Here is a 17,514-nt window from a genome sequence, read left to right as displayed (position 1 = left end):
TAACCACCATTTAAAAAAAAAAATCTATCTTCACAGAGGAGGATCTCCGAATCATTGAACCTCTTCAAGATATTGAAACCATGGAGAAAAAGTCTGTCACATTCTGGTGTAAAGTTAATCGCCTTAATGTAACTCTCCAGTGGACAAAGAACGGAGAAGAAATCACATTTGACCGCCGCATCCTGTACAAAGTGGATAAATACAAACATACCCTTATCATTAAAGACTGTGGGTTTATAGATGAAGGCGAATACACCGTCACTGCTGGCCAAGACAAGTCTGTCGCAGAACTCATTATCACAGAGGCTCCTACTGATTTCATTGAGCACTTGCAGGACCAGACGGTTACTGAATTTGATGATGCCGTCTTTAGTTGCCAGCTTTCCAAAGAAAAAGCCAATGTGAGATGGTACAGAAATGGACGAGAAATAAAAGAGGGCAAAAAGTAGGTGGAAATGTTCTTAACTGAGAATTGGATCCCACCTAGATTTTCACGGATGCCTCACCACCAGCCCATGCAGCACTCCAAAATAGGATCCCCCCAGGACAGGGACCCCCAGTAATGGTGGAGAAAACTGGAGGGATCAGTGGGAGGAGGGATCAGTGAAAATCCACACACACACCCGATGCCCATGAAAATTGAGGCTGGACCCAATGCTATAATGCTATTCTGTAACTGCTGATTTTTGAGTTGATTCTCGTCTCTAAATTTCATACATAATTCACTTTTCTTTCTGATATAAAGGTATCAGTTTGAGAAGGATGGAAATTTGCACAGATTAATTATAAAAGAGTGTAGACCTGAGGATGAGTGTGAGTATTCCTGTGGCGTGGACGACAGGAGATCCAGAGCAAGACTTTTTGTTGAAGGTACATTTACTGTTTCTATTAATACTTTTCTCCAGTTTTTACAAACCCCTTTCAGTAAAGCATTCTTGAATGTAACATAAACATAAGCATTTTGATATTTGCGCTAGAAATTCCTGTGGAGATCATTCGTCCACCTGAAGATATTTATGAAGCTCCAGGCTCCGATGTCATCTTTTATGCTGAGTTGAATAAAGACAAGGTAGAAGTCAAATGGTTGAGGAATAACATGATCATCGTCCAGGGAGACAAACATCAAATGATGAGTGAAGGAAAAATTCATCGGCTACAAGTCTGTGAGATAAAGCCCCGTGACCAAGGAGAATACAGATTTATTGCCAAAGATAAAGAAGCTCGAGCTAAACTAAAATTGGCAGGTAAGAAAATGAGGAGAAAGAAGCCTAATAAGCAGTGATGTCGCGTTTCCAGAGATAGTTGAAATTATTTTCCTCATGACCACTAGAATTGTAATATTGTAGCAAGAAAAGTGCATAACGTCTTTTGTTACTCTCACTGTCATAGGCAACAACTACTCATTTCTAGTTATCTAAAAAGAAATAAATATTTTGATTTGCTCAAATAGTTCATAGCTTTCATCTTTTTAATATATAATTCTCTCTTAGTTAATGCACAGAGGCAGCATCCGGCATAACAAACCTAATAACAGGTGAAGCTTACCCCTCTCCCCAGTCATCAAGATCTATAAACAACATATTTCAGTGTCTTTTAAAATCTTTGCACTGCAGCTTCTGAGCTTTTAAGAAGCTTTATTTTAATAATTATCTACCTCATGAGTTGTATGTCATCTGAACCATTCCCTTTTTCCCTCACTGGTTCCCCATCTACCTCATAAGAACATAAGAGAAGCCATGTTGTATCAGGCCAATGGCCCATCCAGTCCAACACTCTGTGTCACACAGTGGCCAAATAAACCCCAGGGGCCAGGACACTAGAAGCCCTCCCAATGTTGCCCCTCCCAAGCACCAAGAATACAGAGCATCACTGCCCTAGACAGAGAGTTCCAACAATACGCTGTGGCTAATAGCCACTGATGGAACTCTGCTCCATATATTTATCCAATCCCCCTCTTGAAGCTGGCTATGCTTGTAGCTGCCACCACCTCCTGTGGCAGTGAATTCCATGTGTTAATCACCCTTGGAGTGAAGTACTTCCTTTTATCCGTTCTAACCCAATTGCTCAGCAATTTCATTGAGTGCCCACGAGTTCTTGTATTGTGAGAAAGGGACAAAATTACTTCTTTCTCCACCTTCTCTATCCCATACATAATCTTGTAAACCTCTATCATGTCACCCCGCAGTCGACGTTTCTCCAAGCTAAAGAGCCCCAAGCGTTTTAACCTTTCTTCATAGGGAGATTTTTCCAACCCTTTAATCATTCTAGTTGCCCTTTTCTGGTTAGTCAGCTATTGTTCATAATTCTATTCCCTTTCAGGTTACTCAACTACTGTTCATAATTCTGCTCCCTCCCATCATACCAAAGTAACCACCCTAGTAACCCAGACTAGCCTGATTTCATCAGAGCTTGAAAGCTTAGAAGGGTTGGTACTTGGATAGGAGACCACCAAGGAAGACTAAGGCTGCTAAGCAGAGGAAGGCAATGGCAAACCACCTCTGTTCATCTATTGGCTTAAAAACTCCATGAGGTAGAACTTATTGGGTTTGCCATGAGTTGGATGTGCCTCAATAGCAGACTATTCTTTACCTTTAATACCAAAACACTGAAAGTTTTGCTTAAAATCTTTTTACCTTGTTGTTCTATATCAGAATCTGAATTATACATGGCTAACATGTTCTGTTTATCGTGATTTTCACTAGCTGCTCCAAGAATAAAGGCAGCAGACCAGAACCTTGTGGTAGACGTTGGACAGCCATTGACCATGACTGTTCCATATGATGCTTACCCACGAGCTGAAGCGGAGTGGTATAAGGAAGATGAAGCCTTGCCCACTCAGACAGTGGATACAACAGCTGACTATACTACCTTCAGAATTTATGAAGCAAAGACTTCACACAGAGGAAGTTACAAGATTATTCTTAAAAATAAGCATGGCAAAGCTGAAGCACACATCAATGTTGCAGTTATTGGTAAGTTTATCACTCCCTGAGCCCTTTTCTTCTCTGAGTTTTGTTTTCCTGAGGACAGATGTACTGTAATTTAAACAGACACCAAAGTCATGCAGAAAGGAAAAGCACTGGGGCAATAGTGAGATAGAATCTGGTTTTAAGCAAGAATAAACAAACTGTACAGACAATCATGTTTGGGGGTAGCTTATTTCAAAAGGGTCAAATCTCAGACACAAAGTAAATCCATTAAAAATGTTGCTTGTCTTTAATTTCAGATGTCCCAGGCCCAGTCAGGAACTTGGAAGTCACTGAAACATTTGATGGTGAAGTTAGCCTTGCCTGGGAAGAACCAGAAAGCGATGGCGGTAGTAAAATCATTGGGTACGTCGTTGAAAGACGTGATGTCAAACGCAAGACGTGGATTTTGGCCACTGACCGTGCTGACAGTTGTGAATACACAGTGACTGGCCTTCAAAGAGGAGGAGTGGAGTATCTCTTCCGTGTAAGTGCAAAGAACAGAGTAGGCACCGGGGAGCCAGTTGAAACAGACAAACCCGTTGAAGCAAAGAGCAGATTCGGTAAGCAAGCAGTTCAAAATAGTTTTGGAGAAAGTAAATTACATTTTTGTTGTTGTGTGGAACAGTATTCATTTTCCATCTCTTCTTACCTCACAGAGGTCCCAGGTCCTCCTCTCAATGTACAAGTTGCTGATGTGAACAGATTTGGTGCTTCTCTTACCTGGGAGCCACCAGAGTATGATGGAGGCTCTCCAATTACGGGTTACATCATTGAGTTACGTGATAGAGCCTCAATCAAGTGGGAGCCAGCCATGACCACAGGAGTTGATGAATTAGCTGCAACATTGACTGATGTGGTGGAAAACAAAGAATACTTTTTCAGAATCCGAGCACAAAACCAGGTCGGAATTGGAAAACCTAGTGCGTCTACTCATGCAGTGAAGATCATGGATCCAATTGGTTAGTATGCAGGTGACAAACGCGAAACTGGTGAAAAAAGGTTATTTTAAACATATAGAAAAGATAGAAAAAAAGAAAGGCTGGAATGTCTGTGACTTTTTTTAATTGGATAAAAGTAATCAGGTAGGATCCAGAATATCACGTCCTCCTATTTTCAGCATCCTCTCACACCAGATCTATAGCTATTACGGTTGCCAGCCCCCAGGTCCCAGAAGGGGTTCCCCTGCTTTTGGGGGCTGTGACATCGTACAGCAATGCTCTGGTTTTTGGGCAAACTCTATGGTTTTGAAGGCAAACAACTATAACATTATTGCGTTCAAAGTTGCTTCCAGGTGACATCATCACATTGGGGATGTTGCACTCAACATCTTGCCCATGCCCCATAACACCCCCCATATCCCCCACCACAACAGCGAGAGGACCTGGCAGCCCTAAGAGCTGTCAATGAGGATTGGAAGGCCCTCAAGAACAGCATGAGTTCAACATGTGGAGATAGGTTGGAGTCCAGTTGCATCATAGAAACAATTTGGGGAGTATAAGCCTTCAAGAGTCAGATACCTGATGAAGAAAGCTTTGACTCTTCAAAAGTTTATAACATGTAAATCTTGCTGATTTCTAAGCTGCTACTGGACTCTAGTCCATTGCAGGTCAACATGGCTACCCTCATGAAACTATCAGTATGGGGAGACAACATCCCAGCAGGGAAACCCACAGAAATCCACTCATGTAAACAACTGCTTTGGATCCAGTCCATTATATCTACAATCAATGAACAATTTCAGAAAGTAAGAATAAAAGAAGTGCCACATGAAGAGAAATGTGGCTTCTAATGGGACCAATGTCAACATTCACTGTGGGGAAACCAAACAATGTAATAGCATAGGTCAGTCAGAATCCACAAAGCTGTCTTAGGCAACCCTTGGGTTTGCACACATCCAAAGAGATGTTTGCATTTCATTTCTGGTGAACAAGCTGTCCCTTGTGCCAAGTCACAATGTCCTTTAGACAGTTTTCCGTGTATTAAGTGTAGAGGAGACTGTTGGCCCATTGGGGGGGACCTGGCAGCATTAGGTTAGGTCAACCAGTGGCTGCTTGCCTCATCAGACTGGGAACGGGCTTGGCTTGGAGATTTTCCCCCATTCCTCTTTCGTTTTCAAGTCCCCCAAGATCAGCTTCAGCCATCCTTCCCAACCTCCCTTTTTCAGTTTTGTTATGCAGTCGTGCTTCTTGTTCTTGTTCTTCTTGTTTTCTTAATGTGTCACAGCTTGGGGAAGTTCTAGGCATTGGGCAGGATCCATTTGAGGGAAGGCTATGCCTGCATGCATGCCTCCCCCAGGGGGTCTTGGAGGTGGAGCTAGGTAGTAACATTCCCAGTTTGAGGGCTGTCGTTTGGGTCCACTCACAGGTGGCAAGGGAACCATGCAGGGGCTTGTACCCATGTTGGACCAATGGACTTGCCATTCCAGGTCTACCCTCAGCGAGCAGGCTGGGGAAAGACTGCATCAATGGCAGGCAGGTTACTCAATGCCAGGATCCTTGGCCCTTGCTCTGATGATAGTAATCAATAAAGCTGTGGCCTGTTTTATTCCAACTTGGCTTTCATAAGAACATAAGAGAAGCTATGTTGGATCAGTCCAATGGCTGTGTCACACAGTGGCCAAAAAAACCCAAGTGCCATTAGGAGGTCCACCAGTGGGGCAAGGACACTAGAAGCCCTCCCATTGTGCCCCTCCAAGCACCCAGAATACAGAGCATTACTGCCCAGACAGAGAATTCTAACGATAAATTGTGGCTAATAGCCACCAATGGACCTCTGCTCCATATTCTTATCCAGTCCCCTCTTGAAGCCGTCTATGCTTGCAGCCGCCACCACCTCCTGTGGCAACCTTTCTGCTTGCTTGAGTTTTCCCACCCTTCTTCCACCGCCGTCTACACCTACCCTTTGAACCACAATCAAGCTTAAAGTCCCCTTGAATCTTACAGGATTAACCCATGCCAAAATTCAGACTCTTGCCTGTTTATCCTTTCTTGAAGTGGGCAATGTTTAAATCATTTATATGGCTATGTTTTCCAGAAAAACCAAGCCCTCCCATTAACCTTGACCACTCAGACCAAACAAAGTCATCTGTGCAACTCACTTGGGAGCCTCCCTTGAAAGATGGAGGGAGCCCCATATTGGGCTACATCATTGAAAGGTGTGAGGAGGGCACCGACAAGTGGATCCGCTGCAATGCAAAACTTGCACCTGATCTTACTTACAAGGTAGGCTGTTTCTTTGAAATCCCCAGTAAGTATTTTTATTTTCATAAAGGTGGCTCTTATTACACACATGATTATTACTTCTGTCTTCGTAGGTAACTGGATTGAAACCTCTAGCCAAGTACTATTACAGAGTATCTGCAGAAAATGCTGCTGGCATTTCAGATCCATGTGAAGCTCTTGGACCACTGACTGCTGATGATGCTCATGGTAATTGGAATTCTGTTCTGTTCACATGATCATCGCTTTGAAAGACAAGTCTGTATGCGCTTGCAGTGAATCTGAGGCTGCTAATGTTCAGTATGAATAGCAATGCTATAGTGGGTAGCCTTCATAAGTCAGGGTTCACAGAGTCTATTCCCTGTCTAAACAGCAATATATCTTCAGCCTAGAGTGGAAGAGAATCATTCAAATTTTCCAACCAGTTGTACTATATATGCAAAGTTTGTTCTAACAAAATATTATAAATAATAAAATATAATTATCAGTCTTTCATGCAAAGAGGTCCAATTAAAAATGCATTACACTGAAATTGCATTTATATTTAACATGTACAAATATATATCTGTATAAAAAACATAGAAAACCCTTCCTAAGGACTTTCCACAATAGTACTATCAGATTATTAAAAAGTTGTTCAATGGGCTATTTTCCAATAGTAAGAATCAGAAAATGAAAGCATCTATAGTAAAGATTATTTGGAGGGCTGGTGCAATTTTATTGCTGTTGTAACACAATTAAAGCTGGAAACTATTGAAATGGCACAATTTATGCTTATTTTCCAGTTGGACCTACAATGGACTTAAGTGGATTTAAAGATGGATTGGAAGTTATTGTACCAGAGCCAGTCAGAATACGAGTTCCTATCACTGGATACCCAATACCCACTGCCACATGGTCAGTGGGTGAGAAGGTTTTAGAACCAGGTGACCGAGTGAAAATTGTAACTACTGCAGCCTTTGCAGAACTGGTTATCGATCCAAGTGAGCGTCCAGACAAAGGCATTTATACCTTGAAATTGGAAAACCCCGTGTCATCTGTATCAGGGGAAATCAAAGTTAATGTCATCGGTGAGTAAATTAATATTTCCTTATATATTCCCATAGAATATAATGAATATTTTGTAAATGGATTAAGATTATAAATTCAGAAAGGATTCGGTGAATCACAAAATGTGAAGAAAATTAATTTCTAAAATCCTGCTGGTTAGCCAAGGAAAAATCAGATTTATTCTGAATTGTGAAATCTTGTTATAAACGAGGAGTATGATATAAAAGCCAGTAGGAGTAACTGTGTGAAAAAGCTTTTATCAAATAAATAAAAAGTAAAATGGTAACAATCTACAAATGTAATATGTAACTCTTTTTAGCACGGCCAAGCGCACCAAGAGAACTGAAAGTTCCAGAGATGTCTCGGAACTCAGTACAGTTAACATGGGAACCACCTGAAAATGATGGAGGAAGCCCATTAACTGGCTATCTCATTGAGAAACGTGAAGTGAGCCGCAAAACATGGACCAAAGTACGTTCTATTTTTAAAAATACAATGCATGTTTATTTTCAGTATGTTTTCATTATGTCTTGCTGAAGATCACATGAAATATTCTGTTGCCATAAAGGGGGGGGGAGCGGTCTTGACTTGGTCAAGGAATGGTCTTGACTTGGAGCTTTTGCGTTTTCAGGTTGCTGAGAATGTCCTTGACCAAGAGTACACGGTACCAGATCTCACCCAAGGAAAAGAGTATCTGTTCAGGGTTTCAGCATGCAACAAATGCGGACCAGGAGAACCTGCTTACATTGATGAACCTGTCAACATGTCAGCACCTGCAAGTGAGTTGTCTGAATGTTTAATTATTCTCATTGGTTTTATACGTCTGGCCTTTTGATGTTTAGACTCCGTGTTGTAGCTCATTACTTCAAGATGAAGATGCTGACACAATATGTTGGATAAACAGGGCCGCTTTATTAAACAACTTGAATGAACTAAAACTGGTAAGAGGTAAGGCCTAACGAGACAAGCCTTGGGGTCAGCCCCATGACCCCGCCTTGCCTGAAAGGGGTGAGCCACTCTGCCCCCAGCACGAGCCCAATATATTTTGGGTGGTGCTGAGCAGCCAGGCCCAAACTCCACCTCCACCTAGGCCAGCATCAATCCCACTGGAAAGATCCTCCCCGGTGAGGCTTTGTTGTGATCTGCACTCCCAGCATTGAGCCGTAAAGCCCATCTGCAGTTCATACAGACCACCTGCACCAACAGGTGCTGAGCCACTGTGGCCCATACCTCATCCTGCCAAGCGACCAACTAACAACTCCGCCCTATCTTCCTAGCGGCATGAGGCAGTACAAGGTAGGCAAAAAACAAATTCACATAGGCCAATTCAGTGAAAATGAAAAAATTCCTACCTGGCCCCTAATAAGGCAACCGGTAAAACCTGTACTGCCAAGGGGTGGGCGGGCAGGCCGAGAGCTGAAGACAAACTGCGCTACTCTGGGCAGGGCCGGGGCTTTTATAGCCCCAACTCCCCGCCCAGCAGCAGAATCCCTGGATGGCCAGGACGTAATTCAGCCTCCCTCCTTCCAGGTAGGCAACAGCGTCCCCCCCAGACTATTGCTGGCGAAGCCAGCCATCTGGGAGGGGCCGGTTACAAAACCTTATTTGATCCAAAACCCTGCACTTTTCTTTCTTCTGAATGGCAGATCAGCTCATGTCACATTTCACATTTACATTCTACATCTCTGCCAGGGCTCTTTTTCTAGCAGGAGCTCCTCTGCATATTAGGCCACACCCCCTGATGTAGCCAGCCCTCCAAGAGCTTAGAGGGCTCTTAGTACAGGGCCTACTGTAAGCTCCAGGAGGATTGGCTACGTCAGGGGGCGTGGCCTAATATGCAGAGGAGCTCTTGCTAGAAAAAGAGCCACTTATTCTAAATAAATTGAGTTCTTTCCATCCAGGATTGAATCAGCTTTACATGATTAGAGAGTTTTCCTGCAGAATTTTCTCATGCAATTTGCCTGACCGTATAAAATTTTTCTTACCTTTAAGGCACCTTTGTACATGCTCTGAGCATGTAATAGTCTCAATTAGTATTTACATTCCAGAGAAGATACCTTAGTGTGCTGCAGCATAAAAATTAAAAAGGTTTCCTGTGATTCTTTAAAAATGAATTGATACAGATGCACACACAGATATATACATATATGTACATTCCTCCGAACATGGATGTAGAGAAAATGCAAACAATTAAGTCAACAGAACATAAACTTCGAAGTGTACAGACTCCTATGTGTCTTGAGACAATTCAGATGTATTCCAGAGAAACACCATGACCATTCAAAATAGCAGCATTATGGCCATGATAATTGCCTATCACTAACTTAGAAGGCACTTCCTACAATCAATGAAGTGAACTCTAGTTCATTAAAGTATTTGTCATAATAGGTCTACCTGTTCATTTTTTAAAAAGCTGCCACAAGTCTCTGTCCTTTTAGCCTTCTGTTGCGACAAGCTTTCAGTTCCTACCAGCATTGCATGTGAAGCACCAGTGTGACTATAGCATGGCTTCTTTACACATTGCAAAACTAACAGAAGTCTTGCCTTGCCCTGGATAGCCCAGGCAAGCCCGATCTCATGAGATCTCAGAAGCTAAGCAGGGGCAACCCTGGCAAGTATTTGGATGGGAGGAATACTATGGTTGGGACACAGAGGCAGGCAATAGCAAGCAACCTCCCTGAATTTTCAAGCCCCACTTGGAGTTGCCAGAAGTCAACCATGACTTCTAGGCACACACACATGCACACACACAAATACTCACACAAAAAAATTCCCTGAACCATGCAGGAGAAGGCCATGTGATCATTCCTGATGCCTGTGTCATCACTCTGGGGAAATGGGCTGGTGCTGGTATGGAAAGAAGATACATGGGCTCCTACCAGCATGGCCTTCTCCTGTGTGTCTCCCTACAATGACTTTACAGCATAGCAAAGAGCTACACTATGGTGACTCCTTTTCCAGCAAAGATAATGTTAAAAAGGTAGGCAAAAAAGCAGTAAAAAGCTGAAAAAGTTTAAGTAGTTGTACATTCTTATACATTTTCTTCTCCTCTCCCCCTTACAGCGGTGCCTGATCCACCTGAGAATGTTAAATGGAGGAATCCATCATCAAAATCCATTTTCCTCACATGGGAACCACCCAAGTACGATGGAGGCTCACGTATCAAAGGTTACCTGGTTGAAAAATGCCAGCGTGGCACTGACAAGTGGGAGCCCTGCGGGGACCCAGTTATTGAAACCAAGTAAGAGTTTGTTGTTGTAAATATTAGACAGAAATGTTTTCTTTAACAAATATGGTTACATTTCAATGATGTTGTGCACTAAAACTCATTTATGATTAACAGAATGGAAGTCACTAAGTTGCAGGAAGGGGAGTGGTACGCTTACCGGGTGAAGGCGTTGAACAGGCAAGGGGCAAGCAAACCAAGCAAGCCAACAGACGACATCCAAGCCATGGACGCAATGGGTAATTTCTCTGGTTACATGAAAGCTTCATTTGCATTCTTGAACATATACAGTAGAGCTGTAGCATCTGCATGGCACATATCAATGTGTCGTTTTAATTCTCTTTCTCCAATCAGAGGCCCCAGAAATTTTCCTAGATGTGAAACTGCTTGCTGGAATCACCGTAAAAGCGGGGACTAAAATTGAACTGCCAGCAACCGTATCAGGAAAGCCGGAGCCTCGGGTTACCTGGACAAAGGCTGAAACCATCCTGAGGCCCAGCAAAAGAATCACCATCGAATCCAAACCTAACCATTCCACAGTCATCATTGCTGACAGCACAAGAAGTGACAGCGGAACCTATATTATTGAAGCCGTGAATTCCAGCGGACGGGCAACAGCGGTCGTAGAAGTTAATGTTCTCGGTATGGCAGTCTTCTGTTTGGACAAGCAATTAACAGTTTTTTTCTTAAAAATGTCTCTTGCTGATATCTTGGATCATAATAATAAAGATCTGATTAAATCAATGTCTAAATAGAAGACATTCAAACTCTTATTATGTATCCACAGATAAGCCTGGGCCACCCGCTGCGTTTGACGTCTCAGAAATTACGAATGTCTCCTGCCTTTTGACCTGGAATCCCCCTCGGGATGACGGTGGCTCCAGGATCACAAACTATGTTCTGGAGAAAAGAGAAGCAGACAGTGAAATCTGGCACAAGCTGTCATCCACCGTTAAAGAAACAAACTTCAAGGTTACAAACCTAACGCCTCTCAAAGAATACATCTTCAGAGTCAGCGCAGAAAACATGTATGGAGTTGGAGAACCAGCCCTGTCCAATCCTATTATTGCTAAATATTCATTTGGTAAGTTCATTCACTTGACAGAAAGCCCACTTGCCTCAAGTTACAGTGTGCTGGAAGCGGCTTCTGTGTGGATGTTGCTCCACTGAACTGTATAGTTTTGTAGGCGGGTACCACCTCATCACCCTGATTGGTCCTCCTTATATTGTTTGTCTCCATGCTGTTGCTAGTAATGTGGAAATAACCTCTATAACAGATCAAATACAGATTGTGAGCAACCTAAATAGCACCGATTAACTTGAGCTGATCAGAGCTTGAAGCAGAGTCAGCCCCAGTTCATACTTTGATGGGGGACCAACATGGAAGACCAGGAAGCTAGTGCTCATCTCTTTCCTTGAAAACCCCATGATCCTGGAGTCACCATGAGTTGGTTAGTGGCACATAATTGTTATTATTACATCCAGGGCTTTTTTTGTCAAAAAAACCCAGCAGGAACTCATTTGCATATTAGGCCACACCCCCTGATGCCACCATTGTTTCACATGGGGCTTTTTGTGGGAAAAGACCAGGAGGGACTCATTTGTATATGAGGCCACACCCCCTGATGCCAAGCCAGCCGGAACTGCATTCCTGTGTGTTCCTGCTCAAAAAAAGCCCTGATTGCAGCTTACAAAGTGAGCCTCCACTGGGTAGTGGTTAGAATGTTAAACTACATTCTGCCATAATACTCACTGGATAACCTTGGGGCCAGGGGACCATATATGGCACCTTGGAGTACTTGCAGGAAGAGTGGCCTGAAAAGCTAAGTAAAAGTGGAGCAACAGTCACAGAAAGGCAGCTACCAAACAGAAGTTATTTTACGAGCAGTGGCACATTCCACAGACAAGAGACTCTTTTATATTTGCACAAAACAGCAAATAAGTGACTATTAATTTTCGTTTCTAAAAAATGTGAATATTAATTCTCAATTCTGCTTCATGGTTCAGATCCACCGGGTCCTCCAACTCGAGTTCAGCCTGTTGAGGTCACTAAAGATTCTGTAACATTAACATGGGTTGAACCAGATGAAGATGGTGGCAGCCCTATCACTGGTTACTGGGTTGAAAGATTTGACCCTGAAAGTGGTAAATGGGTTCGATGCCATAAAATTCCAGTTAAAGATACAACATTCAAGTAAGTATGATTCTCTGCAGATCGATCGATAGATTCAAAAGAAAATTAAAAATAAAATATTCCATTTTTCAAATTAATAGGTAATTTTTATAGTGTCCTGATTCCACTTGATAGTCCAGCTTTGCCTGGGCTCCAGAGCCAAGCAGGGTTGACTGTGATCAGTACTTGGATGGGAGACCACCAAGGAAGAATGGGGATGGTATGCATGGGAAGGCAATAGCAAACCATTTCTTGCCTGGAATTCCCATGGATGGGGTCACCATAAGTCAGTTGTGGCTCAACAACACGCTCTTCTTTTTCTATTTTATGGTCAGAATAAATAATAATTGGTGCCCTGTAATAAACTTAAAATAATTACCTTCCAACCCATCCTTTGGGTCCACCACTACCTTTGGGAATATCCATTCAAAACAGTATGTGCAAACCTGCACAAATGCTACTAATAGAAAAAAAAAGGTTATTGTACATTGATAGGTGTCATGACCAGCACACTGGCAGTATTAGCTGCTGTTGAGTTGGTGGGATGGTCAGGTCTCCTAAGGGTAATCTTGGGTTAGTGCAGCAGGTCATAGGGTTAGGTGTTACTATATCAGAATTTTTCCAAAGCAGGCTGCCTTTCAGTTGGAACTACAGCCTAATATTATATTTGCCAGTCTCAAAAATGGCACCTTTTATGTTCCATATATTTGTTCATGCCCTGACCTGAACAGCCCAGGCTAGCTCAAACCCATCAGATCTCAGAAACTGAGCAGGGTCAGCCCTGGTTAGTACTTGGATGGGAGATCACCAAGGAAGTCTAGGGTTGTTATGCAGAGGCAAGCAATGGGAAACTGCCTTGTTCATTTCTTGACTTGAAAACCTTACAGGGTTGCTTTAAGTCAGCTGTGACTTGATGGCATTTTCCACCATATTAGGTCACAGAACATTTTAGTCAATCTGCTTCACTGACCTTTGTCACTGTCCAGTCACTAACCCAGAAGTCAGAATACAAACATGGGTCTTCACTGTATTATGTCATTTTAACAGATCATTATAGAATAATTCATTAATAGAATTTTAAGCAATGTAACACTGGCTAATTAATGGAGAAGAGGCAGGCAAGTGATCCAGTGTCTTGGGCTCCACAAATGATTCTACCCATGTGGTCTGTATAACTGTATTTATCTTTGTACTTGCGGGAAGATATTAGCTAATATCTATGGACTTTACATTTCCGTTGATATAAATGGTTAATTTTAGTACAAATTGGTATTTTCATATTAAATATATATTTCATGCATCCTCATTGTTATTAGGGTGAAAGGTCTTACAAACAAAAAGAAGTACAAGTTCCGTGTCTTAGCAGAGAATCTTGCTGGGCCAGGAAAACCAAGCAAAGAGACTGAGCCAATCTTGGTGAAGGATCCCATTGGTACGGAAAACATTATTTGTGACAATTTAATACCTTAATCCATGATATAATGATTGCATCTGAAACTAAATTATCAATTTATGTCTAGATCCCCCATGGCCTCCTGGAAAGCCAACTGTGAAAGATGTCGGCAAGACCTCATGTTTCCTTCAGTGGACAAAGCCAGAACATGATGGTGGTGCCAAGATTGAGTCATATGTCATTGAGTTGTTAAAGACTGGTACAGAAGAGTGGGTGAGAGTAGCTGATGGAATTCCCTCGACTGAATATTTCCTCAAAGGACTTATGGAAAAACAAGAGTACTCCTTCCGTATCAGAGCTGTGAACAAGGTTGGAGAGAGTGACCCCAGTGACCCTAGTGATCCTGTGCTATGCAAAGAGAGACTGAGTAAGTAGCACTTCAGAACAGAACATCAGGGCAAAGAGGATGTTTGGAATTCAATGGAAGCATTCACATGTATTGTCTGCATCATGATACCCCCTGAACCATTATTTTAAGAACTCCCCCCCACACCATCATTTTCATCATGGCATGACTCCAATTAGCTGGGTCCCCATGGGCCCTACTTGTGGTCCTGAGGAGGAGGGGAGAGCCAGTGCTGGGTGGCAGCAACAGTGAGAAAACTTGGCCCTTCCCCTCCCAGGTGGGTCTATGATGGGAGCTGAGCTGGGCAGGGGGGGAAGCATGCCACACCACTTGGCCAGTTCTTCCAACAGAACAGCATTTATGTTTGTGGAAGATAGGGTGGCAATTTTTGCCAGTTCACACACCCATTTTGCCCTCAGTGCTGATTCTAGGGAGCCTGTGGACCCCAAGGAACAAAATTTGGATGGGTGACTCAGTATGGTGAAGTAGTGCAGGGAAACAGGAAAGTCCCCCTCTGCAGAGTCTGTGGACGGTTAGATGTATGCCAACAATCTGTGAAGTTCCAATTAGCTACAGCTATTTCCCTTTAATTTTTTTTACAGATCCACCTTCACCCCCTCGTTGGCTTGAGGTCATTAATATCACTAAAAACACTGCAGACCTCAAATGGACACCGCCAGAACGTGATGGCGGCTCCCCTATTACAAACTACATTGTGGAAAAGAGAGATGTACGGCGGAAAGGCTGGCAAACGGTAGACACCACTGTAAAGGACACCAAATATACAGTGACACCGCTGACAGAAGGCTCTCTATATGTGTTCCGCGTGGCAGCAGAAAACGCAGTAGGGCAGAGTGACTACTGTGAAATTGAGGACTCTGTCCTTGCTAAAGATACCTTCAGTAAGTTGTCCATGTACACTTTCAGAATTTTGTGTCAGCAAAGTAGATTTGGGTTCTCAGATTTTTTTTAAAAAAAATTCTCAATAGAAAATTGGGATACGGAAAGGAAAGAGGAATTAGGGGAAGCAAAAGTTTATCAAAAATATCAGATATCATGACTAGTTACATACAAGGGAAGTTGGCTGTATTAATAAAACTAGATGTAGCAGATATAAAACAACATAATTACAACATTCAAGAATATTTTCTCTTTAAAAGAATAAACGTTTCAAAATATTCAAAGAAAATATAGTAGAAATAAAAAAGTCGCATCTCTAACATTAACACTAAATTTGTGCCTTTGTTATAACCCATATATTATTTTAATCATTTATCGTTTTATAAATCTTATCCTTACTAAATATTTTAAAATGTAAATGAGTATTAAGTGAAAAAAATGATGCTATAACCAATGTTCTCCTCAACTTTTATATTATAATCAAATAGATTCAAAATTGTTCATATTCTGTATTAAATCAGGGTTCTCAGATTTTAGTCTTCCTAAAGTCGATGTGCTTTTTTTTTTTTAGCTACTCCCGGAGCACCATATGCACTTACCCCAGTTGAAGTGACTAAGAGACACGTTGACCTAAAATGGGAGCCACCTAAGAACGATGGCGGCAGACCAATTCGAAGGTAGTAATAGTAATGATGGTGATGATGGTAATAATGTTAATGTGTTAGAGCTTGTCTGTACGTGTCATACACAATTTTTAAAAATATGTTTTGGCTTGTGCTAGATGACTAGCTGCCCTAATAGCCCAGACTAACCGGATCTAATCAGAGGTAAGAATTTAAGCAGGGTCAGAACTTGGATGGGAGACCACCTTGGAAGACCAGGGTTGCTGTGTAGAGGCAATGGCAAATGGCCTCTCTTGGCTTAAAAACCCTCATCACATGGAACTTCGAAGGGCTGCCAATGAGTAAATTGTTTCCCTTCCCCCCCAAAAAAAATATTTTAATAAAATAAATATATTCTCCAAACAAATAACCACATCATGGGCAATAATAAAACCAAATACGTAATTGTAAAATAAGTGACTAAGATTATAATCAGATTACAATTGAAACAGATCTATGGGATATACATGACTCAGAACTTTATCCATTAAAACCATATAATTTAACAAGTGTTACCAAATCACTGGTAATCAAAATTACACTGATCAATTCTTCTATATTGATTATAGTACATTTTTTTCCATAACAAAAAAATCTCCAGATATCATCAAACCATAAAGAAGTTGATTTACAGACCTAGGTGCTGTAGCAGCTCATACTGCTGCTAGTAAAAATTCAATTAACATTTTTGTTGGTTTAGGTACATTGACATCAATCCATAAAGAAAGTAAGAGTAATTCAGGTCACATAGGTATTTGTCAGTTGTGAGTGAACTATGCACTTTACCTTTAGATGATTAAAAGCAATGTGTGGGATAAGGACATAAAATCCAAACAATCTATAGATAAAAGTAGACCATTGATATATCATTACAATTTGCTGCTTTAAGGAACAAGGAAGGTGATAGACAAATGCAATAAATACAAAGCTTCCCAATGCCAAACTCCTTGTTCCACCTTCTCAAGGCTCAGGATCAGATCTCTTAAATTAATGGACAGAGTTTCATTAATCATTAGAGCAACGCAGGTGAAGATACACATTGAGGGGTAAATTGGACTCCGACGCTGTGTTTCTCCCGGGGCAGATGTTGGTTTCCGCACATTTTGACCCAGGGCAGCAGTTTGACCCGCCTCCAAAGCTGTGCCAGATTAAGGAGATTGACAAAATACCAGATCTTTTTTTTGCTGCAGTTCTGAGGCTCGGAATTTTATGTGCAGAACTCGCGCCAATGCTCTGTCAAACTTTTAGCATCAGTAGAACACACCCACATAACTCCACGCCTATGATTCCACCTAGTTATTTCGTCATACTTCCGCAATTTTACTCCCTTTGAAAATTATGCAATATTTTCTTGAAATGGATTATTTAAAAAAAAAACTCATTTCGCGTTACAACGCGAAAACAATATAACGATGTAACACTATTTTCTTTTTACGAATGCATCACTTACTTGCACCCACTGCCCTTCTTTACTATATTCCACGTGAATTTGATAATGTGCCATTGCATTGTAATTA

The 17,514-nt window shown here is 41.8% G+C and overlaps 1 protein-coding gene across 1 annotated transcript in view; it reads left to right on the top strand.

Annotated features, from left to right (window-relative positions):
* The window catches only part of TTN (titin), a 356,828-nt gene that overhangs the window by 238,312 nt on the left and 101,002 nt on the right, over positions 1 to 17,514 (top strand). The window contains exons 159-178 of the mRNA XM_060257371.1: positions 37 to 445; positions 746 to 870; positions 978 to 1,244; positions 2,703 to 2,972; positions 3,227 to 3,529; positions 3,626 to 3,928; positions 6,003 to 6,190; positions 6,283 to 6,397; positions 6,973 to 7,257; positions 7,557 to 7,708; positions 7,869 to 8,016; positions 10,301 to 10,478; positions 10,581 to 10,702; positions 10,818 to 11,105; positions 11,251 to 11,547; positions 12,471 to 12,657; positions 13,953 to 14,068; positions 14,157 to 14,456; positions 15,038 to 15,337; positions 15,907 to 16,012. Of these exons, the coding sequence (XP_060113354.1) occupies positions 37 to 445; positions 746 to 870; positions 978 to 1,244; positions 2,703 to 2,972; positions 3,227 to 3,529; positions 3,626 to 3,928; positions 6,003 to 6,190; positions 6,283 to 6,397; positions 6,973 to 7,257; positions 7,557 to 7,708; positions 7,869 to 8,016; positions 10,301 to 10,478; positions 10,581 to 10,702; positions 10,818 to 11,105; positions 11,251 to 11,547; positions 12,471 to 12,657; positions 13,953 to 14,068; positions 14,157 to 14,456; positions 15,038 to 15,337; positions 15,907 to 16,012 (4,459 nt within the window). The remainder of the gene's footprint in view (positions 1 to 36; positions 446 to 745; positions 871 to 977; positions 1,245 to 2,702; positions 2,973 to 3,226; positions 3,530 to 3,625; positions 3,929 to 6,002; positions 6,191 to 6,282; positions 6,398 to 6,972; positions 7,258 to 7,556; positions 7,709 to 7,868; positions 8,017 to 10,300; positions 10,479 to 10,580; positions 10,703 to 10,817; positions 11,106 to 11,250; positions 11,548 to 12,470; positions 12,658 to 13,952; positions 14,069 to 14,156; positions 14,457 to 15,037; positions 15,338 to 15,906; positions 16,013 to 17,514) is intronic.

This window comes from Heteronotia binoei, chromosome 16 (genome assembly GCF_032191835.1).
Source record: "Heteronotia binoei isolate CCM8104 ecotype False Entrance Well chromosome 16, APGP_CSIRO_Hbin_v1, whole genome shotgun sequence".
Classification (NCBI taxonomy): domain Eukaryota; kingdom Metazoa; phylum Chordata; class Lepidosauria; order Squamata; family Gekkonidae; genus Heteronotia; species Heteronotia binoei.
The sequence above is the reverse complement of the archived record's forward strand: the minus strand, read 5'-3'. Positions and strand labels throughout refer to the sequence as shown.